The 14,778-nt window shown below is 38.7% G+C and overlaps 1 protein-coding gene across 2 annotated transcripts in view; it reads left to right on the top strand.

Moving 5' to 3' along the window:
- The window catches only part of acoxl (acyl-CoA oxidase-like), a 31,615-nt gene that overhangs the window by 12,853 nt on the left and 3,984 nt on the right, over positions 1-14,778 (top strand). The window contains exons 14-18 of one of the 2 annotated variants that reach the window (XM_057342977.1): positions 2,681-2,790; positions 3,181-3,292; positions 3,770-3,857; positions 8,107-8,177; positions 11,610-11,711. In XM_057342977.1, the coding sequence (XP_057198960.1) occupies positions 2,681-2,790; positions 3,181-3,292; positions 3,770-3,857; positions 8,107-8,177; positions 11,610-11,711 (483 nt within the window). Of the gene's footprint in view, positions 1-2,680; positions 2,791-3,180; positions 3,293-3,766; positions 3,858-8,106; positions 8,178-11,609; positions 11,712-14,778 lie in introns of both variants that reach the window. The other variant, XM_057342975.1, reaches the window with a different exon arrangement.

Below are 14,778 nucleotides of genomic sequence, written 5' to 3'. Positions count from 1 at the left end.
AATGGATGTCAATGGGGTTCAGTGTTGTTTGGTTACCAACGTTCATCAAAATATCTTCTTTTGTGTTCTGCAGAAGAGAGAGGGTCATTCAGGTTTGGATTGATATGCGGTGAGTGAATGATGACATAACACTTGGAAAAATTAACCATGGTTTTTATTTGAAGATGTTTTTAGGCAGATTGATTGCCATTTGTAATACCATAACTTTACTACAAATACCAATACCATAGTACAGCAGGGTTATTGTGGGGAGGCCTTAGTAAGTTTGTGGTTACTGTGCATTAACTACAAATAAAACCAGAAACAATCTTTGTTTGAAACCTAAGACAGCAGGTCACTTTTGACGTGGGTTTCGCTACGGTAGGCTTACTGTTGTGAATCAAGGTCAAGTAACAATGATTTCTTTACGTACTTGCACAATAACTGATTCATTGTAAAGAAAGTTACGGATTGCAGCTTTTAAAGATAGATTAGGTCAAAGCCATTGACAAATAGCAAATCAATGCTGAAGGTCATAATAGGGCATGTAAGCAAGGAGGCTGCTGGGATTGAGGGTCTTGATTCGGCTGCATGAAAACCCTGCAACGCTTTTTTTTTAATCCCTTCCCATTAGGGATTTTCCCCCCTCAGGGAAACCCTCACTTAAAGGTTTTCATGCAATAGTGCACTGAAGATTAAAGTCACAAGAATAGTGAATTGGTCTGCCAGCCGCTCTCGGATTAGTTTTGGGGATTTTTCGAAAACCATGCAGCTATTAAGAGATACTACTGCATCACCTACCATGAGGAAAATTAGCATGAAGCTCCAAATTTCATACACATGACCGGCACGCTCTCAGTTTGGGTTGGTTACTCTCTGAAAGACTGTGTCCGATTTGGTTACTTTAGAGTAATTGTTTAATAGTAGTGTTGCTCACACTGTGCAGACATGCAGAGGTTATTTTAGGTTTTGAGAGACATACTCCGTGAATACTGCAGTGTGTGTTAATGAATAATATTATTGCTAATGTTGATTATAGTACGAACACTGCGCAGCTCCTGCCGCCACTAAATTACATTATACTTGCTTCATATTGTCATTTACATACTGATCAACCTGTATGAACCACAAAATGAATAGACTGCTGTTGTTATATACGTAGGAGGGTTAGACTATTTCGTCATTTCAAGAGTGATAAACAAAGTGATGGAAACTCTCACCCTCTCCTGGCTGCATTATTATCTGTAAAATAGAGACTTTATGGAATGTGTGCATACATGGAATGTGTATGACAGTTAACATTTAAAAACAAAATTGTATTTATTTTCTTTAATATTTCATTAATTTAGGGAAATGAGCAAGTGTCTTAGCCCTCATCAGACTATTTGGATGTTATTGATAGTGTAAAAACATCTTTAAAGCACATGTGATTGATGTATTAGCATTACTCAACATTACTTGCTACCGTACAGTCAGCAACACTACATTCAATTAAGGTAAAATAGTAAAACAATTATAATATTTAATTTAAATGGAACCGGAATTGGAAACAGAAAATTTCTTAAGATGCTCAACCCTAGTTTTAAAGGCGCAGTTTGTAAAACCCGCCACTAGAGGGCGCACGTTCAAAACAGATATGTTCAAAACAACAACAACAGCTAATCATATAACAGCCTCTAGTCTGCTTTCCTACATTCCGCTGAAGGTTGCAGGCTTTCCATCTAGTGTCTTTAGTAACACGGATATGACGCCATTGACAGGCGACTGTCAGACGCGGTCCGTGTCACTGGTTAAAATGGCAATTTTCTCACGATTTACAAATAGTTGGAAACATTTGAGATATTGTATGTACTCAACCGAACAAAATATATAACACTGGCCTAGTGGTTATTGGATATTTTACTGCAAGAAAGTTACGAACTGCACCTTTAAGTAGGAAAGCCAATTTGATTATCTTAAAGGGGTCATATGACACGGCTAAAAGGAATATTATGGTTTGTTTTAGATGTAATGCAATGTGTATACACGATTTAAGGTTCAAAAACGGTGTATTTTCCACATAACGTGCATGTTTGTATCTCCTCTTTGCCCCGCCTCTCTGAAACGCGCAGATTTTTAACAAACCTCATGGCTCTGAAAAGCGAGGTGTGCTGTGATTGGCCAGTTCACCAGTGCGTAGTGATTGGACGAATACTGCAAGCGCGTGAGGGAAATGTAACGCCTCTTATCATATTTGGAACATCAGGTTCCTCTTCAATTGTACTGACAGGTACGCCCACCTTACTTGCGTCTACATTTGGGTGGTCTTAGTCAAATCAGACCACCAACTGATGTAGATTTGTGGGGGTGTGGTTACACGAGGTGTTTCAGGCAGGTCTGGGTGAGCATTCGCTTTTAGATAGAACGCATCTTTTGTTCCCACACTTTCATTTTTGCAATTATACGTGTCTAATACATGCATGGGCAACTTATAACACACCAAACACACAGAAAAACACGTGTTCGTGTGACCCCTTTAAAAAATGCAGCTTTTGAAATACATTTTTAAAGTTTAATTTTAAAAGTGTATTACTATATTTCCTTCCACTTTTGAACCCCTCATCTACCGTATACAGGCCTATCTGAGTTAAAGTATTTCTTGAAGTCCAGTTTAGTCTCGGTTTTGTGTTTTGTGTGTGTCTGATTCTGTTGTTGTGTGCAGGTCGTGGTACGAGAGCTCTTGACTCAATACACCAAACAGATGGGAAACAACTTGGTGATGGGATTGTTAAGAAACTGGAGCAGCTCAGCCTCAGACAGCCTCAGAACCAGGTACAAACCGGACTGGAAACAAAATGCATCTCTATATCGTCCTGGAGTATGGATGGTTTTAACAGTTGTGTGTCCTCTTTGTGTAGCCTGTGACCGCCACACACAGAACATTTACCCTGAGGAACCTGCCCACTCTCATTCTTCTTTATAGGTCACCAATTAAGCAATTTTGACTAAGAGGAAAATTTGATGGGTGTAATTGTTTTCTGGCGTTCCATTCATAACATATTAACCAAAACTGAGCTCTTCAGTGATTCGTCATAGGTGGAATAAAATCCAGCCTTTATTTTTCTAGATGTGATTCTGATAGCGGGTTGTGGCTGTATACAGTATCTCTTTGTCTAACGGAGTTCATTTGTGTTTTCTTTGGCTGTCTCTGTGTTGTTCTAGCTTTCTCAGCTTCAGCGTGGACAAAGTAGGAGACCTAACGTTCCTCCTGAAGGCGGTGAGGTACAGAGAAAGGGTGTTGCAACGTAGCCTAGCAAGTCGACTACACAGTAAGGTCAGTGGCTCTACGGGCCCCTCAAAAAACACCCATGGAAACAAAAACCGTTTCCCCTTTGCGCTTTTTACCATCACTTATTTTAGCGTGTTGAGGGGCCAAAAGGGTGACAAAGAAACTGTTACCCGTGTGACTTATGACCGTTTGTTTACCCTAAAGGTTTTAAAAGCTTAAGTAGTTTCAACTTGGTCTCAGATGTTTCTCCTAAATTTGAAATTTAAAGAGAAAAAAATGAAGGTGTAATCGTTGAAAAGCATGAAGAGTGTGGAGGTGTAAAATGAACGTAGATTGCAGAGGTCAAATAATCTGGATTTGAGAAATGTTTGAGTTGATATTGAGATCTTCAATAATATTGACTTGATTGCAGACTTGAGGAATCTGAGCTCAGTTTGACACATTGTTGACATCTCTTCTCAAACTCTCATGACAGACACATTTTAATAACCTACTCAACAGTTTTCATATTTTATCAAGCAGGTGGAGAAAAACAAAGAAGAGTTTTTCATGGCTTGGAACTCTTGTCTGCATCATGTGACCACTTTGGCTACGGCGCACATACATAGAGGTGAGATGGGGAAGTTGGTCTTACTCTCACACATTATTAATGTTTTAGTCTCATTTAATGTCAGTTTGTTGAATGGGATCTAATCCATGCTCAGTGAAAATGATTTGATGATGCGTGTGTTTTTGAACTGTACATTATGTAGGAAACAGTCAATCGCAAATGTGCACTTTGAATCTCAGTTACGCTGCTGTCTATGAACTCTCTCTGTGAAAACATAACCTTGACATCTTTCGTATCGACTGAGTGAGGCCATGTCAAAAATGAGACTTCAGCCTGGTTTTCACAGAAAAGGTCACAATTATTTCCCAGAAACACATTCGACTAACACCAACACATCATTAAAAGTCTTTGACATAATGACTTGTAACAGTGAGTTGTGAGAAAAGCTCGTAGCATCATTTGATTAAAAATGAGTCTGATGCTTTGCAATGTAGTGCAATGACATTTTTCACTTAACTTACACGTTCATCTGTGTTATTAGTAAGGGATAATGTACAGGCAGCTGGTTGTTATCACAGAAATAAACCCGGACGGTTTCGATTATTACACGGCACCTTGCCACATGAGAAAAAAACGGACATGAAATGTGATTTTGAAATCTTTTATTAGCTCAGTTTTACCGAATGCAGACCTTCCGCGAGGAAAAGCAGTTTAGTTTTGGTTTTAAGATAAGAAACGATGTTCAAATGTCGCGAACAAGCAATTTGGTTTAATCATTTGTAAATATAGTCATCTATGTTATTAAAAGACATTTTTATATTTAATTTGTCAAAAAAAACTGTCAAAATGATTTGCTGCATCCGGGTTACCCTGTGTTATTAGTTTTAAGAGGTTGTTATCTGGGAATAACCAACCTGCAAATGTCGTGACTGGCCAATCAGAATCAAGCATTACAACGACGCCTTGTAATAACAGGGTTTTTCCTGCATCGAGGATTAGGAGGCGGCCGCCTCAGCCAAATTTTGTGCCGCCTCCGACTCTCGGCAAAATTATGTCAGGTGTCTTCACAAAAAACACTGCGGGTATTAAACAGACTGTCTTTTGTAACTGCAGTTGCGGCATTTCAGCACAATGAGGCGCCGAAGAGTTCAGTAGAAGAGCTGTATTAGCTGTGTTTGGCGGCTGTTCATGTGTTTTACGTTCAATTTTTTGAAAAGGTTTCCTAAATGAACGTGCTGTACATCATTGGAATGGTTTTAGCTGTGAAGTTGGCTCGTAGAATCAGCGTTATACTGTACACAGCGAGTTCGCCAGTATGAACGCACATTGCGATCAGACCGACTCGCACGCACACAAATGACTCCTTTGAACCGATTCATTTAAACAGAATGTAAGAGATCAGCGATTCAGTCAAAGCTCAGTGAACCACAAGAGAACGTAGGATGTGAATGAACTTTGCTCATTTAGTAAGACTGGTTAATTATCGCCTGAAAAGTTAGTTAAGCTTGTATTCAAATTTTCAACTTTTCTGTTCGGGTGAATAAATTGAATGTTTTATGTAACTTATTAGTTGTCATTTTCATCAAATTTTTAGAACTTTAATATAAGTGTTTTGTTAAGTCACTTAAAGGGACGGTAGGCCTACACGCGCATTGCACCACCCCCGCCTCTTTTTGAGCCAGGAAAAACCCTGAATAAGCGTTAATACAAAACACAAATTTGACAAAAATCAGAATGGGTAACTTACAGTAGACGTTCATCATCAAAAAGCTGTTTTTACCAACTGTTGATGCAATAAAATTAATTTGTAACTTTACACTTAGGATTCCATTACCCTGCTGTACAGGAAGCCATTTGACCAAAAGTGACATTACAAGTCCATAAAGAAAACAAACAGCAGGTACAAAACATTAACAGTGTTTGTGTACAGGTCATTATTTTGGTGGGTTAGATCTACAGTACATCATTCATAAGCTCATGAATACTACAGAGTCCATCTTTGATCAAGACAATGTTACATTTATTTCAGTTTCAGGTTTGCTTTATAGCGGGTGAAATCAAAAGAACAGTGTTAGTGGAGAGTATTTCCATACGCACATGTTTGTCTCTATGTCTGTATGGTTTTGTGTGTGTAGATGTATTTTCTCCCCTGATAGCAAATTTCCATTCTCTCACACTCCTCGCCCACACACACAGACCATGCACTCATTTTCTCTTCGATGAAGCTGATAACAATTGAGCTTTTATTCACACCTCAAAACAAGACTTCCATTCTGAGCTTTAAATTATGATATTCAATCTGAACACGTACTGTTGTAAAACACGACAGCGGTCATGAAATGAAGAGTTTATTTCCAAAATGAGATGACTCAAAAATCATGTTTTTTTTTTTGTGCATTCCAATGAATATCCATCAAACTGCAGTTGGTTTGTTTTGATTTAAGCCATAATGACTCAAAAAATACTGCTAACTAACACAATAAAACGCATGATTTTTTAAACATTTTGAAAACGGAGTTATCTCATTTTGGAAACAAACTCTTCAAATATTTATTGAGTCAGTGCATCACATCGACAGCGGTCAAAAACACGAATGCATAATTAAGTTGCCCTTTATTATTCGGTATGGAAGAGAATCATGATGAAGATAAAGATCTTCCATTGGAAACTCCATTGGAGGCATTCAAATATTCCATGCTAACCGAGCGGCAACCTTCCAGTCTCTCCACCAACGTGAAACCAACACGGAAGTGACTTGAACTGCAATTCATTGACTGGCTCCAAAACAGAGCAGATCTCATTGAGCCCTGTGTTAAAATGCCCAATTTTATAGCAGAGAAAAACATGTTTACAGTCTGGTACAAAAAATTATTTTGGTCTATATAGCTGATGTTGCCCTTCATGACAACTGTGAGGGTGGTGAATTTTTTAATATCTCATCCGTTTCAATTATTATTATTAAGCCTTCAAATTCTGCATAAGTAAGGGCGTGGCCACTTGAGTGACCTAAGCTCCACCCACGTCCTGCCTTTTTGCCCTTTTTTTATTATCCGGGAGTGACGTGCGGTGATGCGCTGCCAAGATGGCGACGACCGGCTCTGCCCACTTTAAGCTTCAAAATTGCACTTCACAAACCTACGTCCAGTGTTGGGAGTAACTAGTTACTAAGTAATTAGTTACTGTAACTTAATTACTTTTCACTTGAAAAAGTCAAGTAAGGGATTACTCTTATTTTTTCTGTAATTTAATTAGTTACTTTTGATGTAATTAAACTAAATACTTTTGTGTAATATATATGTGTGTAATAGTGGAATTAACATCAAAATTCAAAGTCTAACTTTAAAATGAATGCTTTAATGTATAATTCTCACATTTGTAATACTTTGGTCAGTTAATAAGAGTACTTTATGTAGTTTTATATTATTTATTTGAATGAATTAAAAGAGCCCTTTCATGTCTATCCTTGAATCACTTAACTAATCAAGGTTGATGCAGGATATAGAAAGTAATTAGTAATAAGTAACTAAATACTTTTTGGAGAGAGTCATTTGTACAGTAATCTAATTACACTATTGAATATGTAATTAGTAACTAGTAATTAATTACTTTTTCAGAGTAACTTACCCAACACTGCCTACATCCATGTTTTTTTTAATACAGTCTATGATGCTGACACAAATGAGTTGTTGTCACTGCTCTTGGCCTGCGTTAAAGGGTTGATATAATGAAGAATCAAACTTTCCTTGATCTCTCGAGATGAGGAAAAACTCAAAACTCCCCAGCGCTCCAAAGCATTTCTGAACATGCGCTGCATGAATGACTCTTTCAATGTTTTGATGTCACGTGCATTCTAAACGCTTCAGTCTGTCTTGATCTTATCTCTCTTAAATCATATCAGATTATTTTATGAATCTGTCACAGTGTAATGCAGATTTTGCATTACTTTTTTATTTGATTTGTCTTATAATATATGGTTGTTGATGGAGTTGTCTTGATGTTCTGTAGTTTTATCTGTGACTTTGTTGTTGTTTTTATTTTGTTAAGGGTTTTTACTTTGTACAGCACATTGGTCAACGGTAGTTGTGTTTAATCGCGGTTTATAAATTTCAGGGTGAACCGGTTACGCGATATTACTGAACTCTAAAACCTGCTTCCCGCGCTTTCATTTCATATGTGAAGGCGGCGGTTCTTAAAGACGAAAAACATGTTCGTGAGAGTGGAACATGACAAAGCTTAGTTTGGATTTGGTTTTGATGGATCTGTTTTAACTTTATTTTGATGCTGTGAGTTTCTGTTTTTCTTTCACAAGTGACCTTGGAGCAGTTCGCCCTGGCTGTTCAAGAATGTCCCGATGGAGACGACCGTGCCCTGCTCGATAAGGTACGTGTGTGAAGCGTGACCTCTCCGCTCCTGTCGGCCGCAGTACGACACACTCGCCGTATTTTGACTCATCAGATGGTTGCAATGGAAAGTTCTCGGAAGCAGTAACACCAGCCTCGTGCCCACTCAAAAAACTTCACAGGGAGATTTTAAAGGATGCCACTTTAGCCACGTGTTTGCAAAAAATGCTGAACATCTTTTTACGTCATCACGTCTTTTCGTCAATATTGTCTGAAGAGTTCAACAAAAAATGACTGGTGCTTACTCTTGTTATTGCCATGGTGGTCAGAGCGTTGCTACATGATTGCTAGGGTGTTTTTAATTACAGGAGTTGTGTCACAGGAAATGATTCACCATAAAGGCAAAGATTGCCTTTATATTTTTTAGTTATCGTCCTTGGTGTGAACAGGCCTTAAATGATGCTTGAATTGTATTTTAAGTGTTTGTGGCACAGCTTTATGGTAAAACAAAGGTAACGAGTCAGTCGCTGTGGCTTACGAGCGGTTATACACATTAACTTTCAATGGCACAGCTATGACACAGCAACACAACTGCTCATGTGCGCTGCAGTCATATGAGCATCAGAGCAGCGGAGCAGAACCGCACTGATCTGAGACCTGCCGACGGCTGCTGTCAGGGCCCCCCTGGAGAGAGGATAACGAGAATAAATCACAGAAAAGGCCTGGTTTCGGGCAGGTCATGAGGTGCGCTGTCACGCCAGTCGTGTGATCGAGAGAGCGCACCGGTGAGGAACAGGAAAACCTCACTTCCACCTGTTTCTTCAAACTTGTGCCACTGTTTTGGAACTGAGGGTCATGATTGTTGTACGATCGACAGTCATGAGACACGTGATCTTTCCTCATTCTCACATGTAAAACTGACTGAACGCATGGATGAATGTTTTAAGTGGTGTTTAGTGGATGTTTGATGTAAATGCTGCAAAAAAACTTGAAAGGTGCCATTGTATAGTGTTTTATCAGAGGTGCCACAGACAGAAGTGTCATGTCCACTGAGGGAAGTAGATGTTCAATCCAACTTTCACTTAAATTGTTTTCATCTTTAAGATGCAATCCATAACTTTTTTTTTAAACTCAAAAATAAGCAAATATGAGTTGTTGAACAAAAAAAGACATCTGTGTTGAAAACCGCCTCCCTACTAGTGCTGGGCGGTGTACCGGTTCAATTACGCACACGGTTATTTTAAAAAGACCGGTAAACTGGTAGGGGTGAATAGGCAGCGTAATGGGGGTTCGCACCGAACGCGAACTAAGCGATTTGCGCGAATAAATTACATACAAAGTCAATGCAACGACGCGAGAAGACGTGAACCCGCAGCAGGCGATGCGAATGACGTGAATCAGGCAGCGCGATTGCTGCGAACGTGCGTCAATCTCGTCTTTCCGGCCAAATTGAAAATATTTGTCAGATTGCGTCACTCACGCGAAAATAACTTCCCGCAAGTAATAAAGAGCGTGGAACACGATTGTTCGCATTTGGTGTGAACCCAAATGCGAATTAAGCGGTTTGCTCAATTAGTAAATTATATACAAAGTCAATGCAAAGACGCAAATAGACGCAAACTTGCTGCAGGCGATGCAAATGACAAGAATCGGGCGGCACGTTTGCGGCAATGGGTTCTTCTGCGTTGAAAAATGTCAACTCGAGCGATAAATTCACACGAAGAGCTCATTAAGCGGGAAACGGCAAATTTTGAATTAAAAGCCCTTAATTCGCAAAATGTTTTTACTGTCGCTTGAGGTGGTTTTTCAATTTTGCGAAAAAGGGTTAATGTGTGAATAATGGGAGATGGAAACGCATTTGCCGAATAAAGAAAGAGTCACATACAGATTTTCAACAACATGAGGGTGATTAAATTATGAGCAAATCAGTTCCTTCTCAGGCAAACCCTCATTCACCAGACCGATAAGAGTCTGCGATGAGTCATCAATTCTCTGGTTTGCATATGAGGAAGAAAGCGAAACACAAAGAGACCGTGCACGATTGTAGGCCATTTGCTATATGAAGAGTTTCTTTCCAAAAAGAGATAACTCCGGTTTTAAATGTTTTATTGTGCATTCCAATTAATATCAATCAAACTGCAGTTGGATGGTTTTGATTTAAGTAAGGGATGATGTACAAGCAGCTGGTTATCGCAGAAATAAGCCCCGACAGTGTGATCAGGTATCTTGTGTCTCACTGAAGGGGCTTATTTCTGCCATAACAACCGGCTGCTTGTACATTATCCCGCTTATTACACGGCTACTTGCCACATGAGAAAAAAACTGGACATAAAATGTGAATTTGAAATAATTGATTAGCTCATTTTTACCGAATGCTGACCTTCCGCGAGGAAAAGCCGTTTAGTTTCGGTTTTAAAGTAAGAAACGACGTTCAAACGTCACGAACAGGCAAATTGGTTTAATCATTTGTAAATATAATATCATATATGTTATTAAAAGACATATTTATAATTCATTTTTGTGTAATATTAAACTGCCCCTCTCAAAATGATTGGCAGCATCCGGGTTAGAGAGTGTTATTAGTTTTCAGCGGTTATTATTAGAAAATGGAATTGTCGCAAAAATTGGAATGTCGCAACTGGCCAATCAGAATCAAGCATTCAAATGAGCCGTGTAATAAGCCATAATAACTAAAAAAATACAGCTAACTGACACAATAAAAACACGATGACATAATAGAAATCGGAGTTATCTCTTTTTGGAAATAAACTCATCATATTCACATTGACCATGAAAAATGATCGACTGGTCTGCTGTTCGCTAAAACTGCAGCCAAATATTTCCTCTCAGTGTCCAAGCTTTAAAGCTGAACGTTCTGCATGTTGTGTTGTTTCCTGTCCAGAGCTTTGATGTTGATGGGTGGTTTGCTTTTTGCCTCACCTCTGTGGAGAAGATATTAGCTCGTACCGCTACAGTTTTTCCATTCCCTTCATCTTCACTACGACTTCCTGTACTCTCTCAAGCTGCGCACACGACAAGCAACCTAGAGCTTGTGTAGGGTACTTTACGTATGGAAAATAAATATTTCCATTTACTTTTGGCAGAGAGACCTAGTGATGCTTTCTTTTTGCACGGGCTCTGTCTGTAACAACGTTTGGGGTAAATCTGAAAACAGCAGAGTTATTTTAGTTTCATTGGAGGTTTAATCTGTCTCAATTTAAACTTATTACAGTTTATTGCCAAGGCAACATTTCTCATTTTCAGCTAGTTTTTCAAATAATATTTACAACAATATTCAAGTGATGTATTTTAATTTTAGTGAACTATAATAAATGGTTTGCGTATTTACTAGGATTAAACCCACGACTTTTGTATAGCTAACATATTGCTCTACCATTTGAGCTACACAGGACTACAGAATTGTCACAGAATCTGTGATGCTCTGTGTCACATTTTCTCATTTCCCTTTCAGTTTTGTCTTCTTCACGGCACTAGTTTGGTGTACCAGGAGAGAGCGTGGTACCTGGAGCACAACTACCTGACCGCCAACGCCAGCAGACAGATCCGCAGTCAGGTAACCAGGAACCCATCGGACACATCAGACTTTGAAAATGCTGGATTGGTTTGAACCATTTTTGGGATATAAAATGGACAAACCTGACCGCTGGGTTTAAAGGGATACTTCACCCACAAATAAAAAATTCTGTCATCATTTACTCACCTTCGAGTAGTTCTAAATCTGTATCAATTTATTTGTTGTGATGAACACAGAAAGATATTTGGAAGAATGCTTATAACCAAATGGATCATAACACCCATTGACTCCCATAGTAGGAAAACATGACAATGGTCGTCAAAAGTGCCCCAGAACTGTTTGCTGTCCAACATTCTTCAAAATGAACAAAAAATTCAAGAACAAAAAAAGATATAAAGTATTTTTTTCTGCTATGGGAGTCAATGGGGGGCAAAATCTGTCTGGTTATAATCATTCTTCCAAATATCTTTCTCTGTGTTCATCACAACAAAGACATTTATACACATTTGAAACAACTCGAAAGTGAGTAAATGATGACAGAATTTTCAGTTTTGTGTTTAGTATCCCTTTAAGTTAACCTATGCTGGGTGGTTTCAACCCATAGTTGGGTTTGTCCCCGTTTTACCCAACCATTTTTTACACGCTGCCAGTCAGTCTTCAAGGTCTGTCGGCCATCTGAGACTGTGTCAGATTACAGTAGATCTCTTTATTAACCCCTTTGCTCATTAGCCGGAGAGCGTCAGAATGTGCACACTACCGAGGGGTGCTATTGACTGACCACCCTGCCGTTCACCTCGGACACACACTCATAAAGTGTCCAGTTGTTCACAATTAGCTGCGATTAAACAGCCAGGCGGCCTCGGCAGGGTTCTCCCACACAGAAACCGAGAAGACAGCCGAGTCGACACCAGTCTGTCAGTATGCAGTCAGCAGGTGCTTTACCGCGTGTTTACCACTTTAACAAACCCAACACAGCCGTTCACTCCGTACAAACAAGCCCCTCTGTGCTCCCATCAGCCCCGGACCGACTACAGCGCCCGCCGCACGTGACTGAAGGCATGTGCTTACGGTTCCTTTCAGCGCGCTCATATGTACTATTGTTATACGCTTTCAATAGCTTATTGAAGATCATTTATCATGTGACAGGCTGCAAAGCATCACACAGCAATAACCCTGTCGCGTATGTTTATAATTAGCTGCTGTCTAGTTGTTTTAAAGACACCCATGGGAAAGCAAACTGCTGATGAGAGCTCTTTAATAGTATCTCAATATATACCCTAGCGTTTAAAGGTTTAGGGTCACTAACTCAATTTTTATCAATAGTTCAGACTTGAACATGGAAACTGTTAGACTTAATGTAGTCACGTTTGCCTAGAATTTAAAGAAATGTGTTCTTGTCATTTTATCAACCATTGACGTCTTACCCTGAGATGCTTTTTATACGTGTAATGGAGTTCACATCTATTCTGAGCTCGAATTCCATTATTAAGTCGAATTCCTTTAAAAGCATTTAATGCTTTGTAATTTAAGAAACAAATTTGTTCGTCTCATTTTAAACATTGAGACTCAGATGAAAGGGTTATTCAAATCATGAAACCATTTCATCTGAAGTACGTATGAATGTCTTGTTTTTCAATAGACAGCAGTGAGGTAAAATGCAGAGCAATGGAAACTTTGCAAATCTCTTTGCTACTCAGTGTTTCCTGACAAAAAAGCCCCAGTAATCTTTTCTAGGTATTCAGAAGAGAAATGTTTCAAAGTACGCAGTCAAAACGTTTTTATGTGAAGTCAAATTTCATTATTTTATCATCAAGCCCGTGTTATTTGAGTTAAGATTTCAGAATTCATTTTGTAGCTCCATACTCTTACTGTATGTTAGCAGTCGACTCGTGTATGGTGATTTTGATTTCTCTATGAGAAACATCTGAGACAAGTCGATAGACCACAAGTTGGTTCTCTAGAAAATCTCAGATGAGTCAAGACCTACATGAAAGATTATTCTGTGCTGTGATGATAGAAAACATGCAGTATTAAATGCTAAAGGTAAATGTTTTTATCCAAAGCGACTTACAGTGCAAAACTTGCAGCTTGAATCGAACCCAGGGTATCGAACCCATGACCTGTTAGTTGCTAATGCGTGTGTGTGTGCGTGTGGTCTGTATCTGTGGATGATGTACTAGCACATACGTGTGATTTCTCTGTGTGTGGCTCCAGCTCTTTAGAATGACTTCTATTGTACACACACTCCTGTCATTACATTTGTTAACAGACCCCCGTGCTTCAGTGACTAAAAACACAAACACAGACAGTCGGTGCGCAGCTTTTTTAAATATGAGCATTGTGTAATATGAGTCATCGCAAAGAACGTTTGTAAGTTGCCCAGTGATTGCTCTTTCATTTCTTTAAAGCTCAGGAGATTTAATGGACTTCTCAGATATTTATTCTTTAGAAATGCACGAAATAAAAGCAAATGAGTCGGTTGTTGGGGAAGTAAGAAATTGGAGACTTTGATATGTTGAAATACAGTAGAAACTCCGTTTGAAGAGTTTATTTCAAAATGAGATAACTCCGTTTTTTTTAAATGAAAAAAAAAGTTGTTTTTATTGTGCATTCAAATTAATATCAATTGAACTGCAGTTGGTTTGTTTTGATTTAAGCCATAATAATAAAAAATACAGCTAACTAACACAATAAAACATGATAACATAAAAAACACGAGTTTTGACTTTTTTTTGAAAATGAGTTCTCATTTTGGAAACAAACTCTTCATTTGAGCTCATTGCTATCTAATTGCGATTTGTTCTTTAATTCCGATATATTATCATAAATAAATCACTCTTGTCATTTTAATAAACCCCCATAGACCAGGATTTATTCTCAACTTGAACCCTTTTCATTTATAACAATGTAAATGACAACATTTGCTTTTGTTGTAATAACACATTTGCTTTTTTTGCCCCGGGCTACGTCTGAGTTTATTTCCTCTGTAAATACCCTCGTGCCCCTCACACAACTTCTCTCAGATTCTGTGAAGGAGCGTTTCAATAACTGTGTGCTGGTGCTACAACCCTGTTCCAGTTCATTATAGTGAACGATGGTTGGAGAT

This window comes from Triplophysa rosa, linkage group LG9 (genome assembly GCF_024868665.1).
Source record: "Triplophysa rosa linkage group LG9, Trosa_1v2, whole genome shotgun sequence".
Taxonomy (NCBI): Eukaryota; Metazoa; Chordata; class Actinopteri; order Cypriniformes; family Nemacheilidae; genus Triplophysa; species Triplophysa rosa.
The sequence above is the reverse complement of the archived record's forward strand: the minus strand, read 5'-3'. Positions and strand labels throughout refer to the sequence as shown.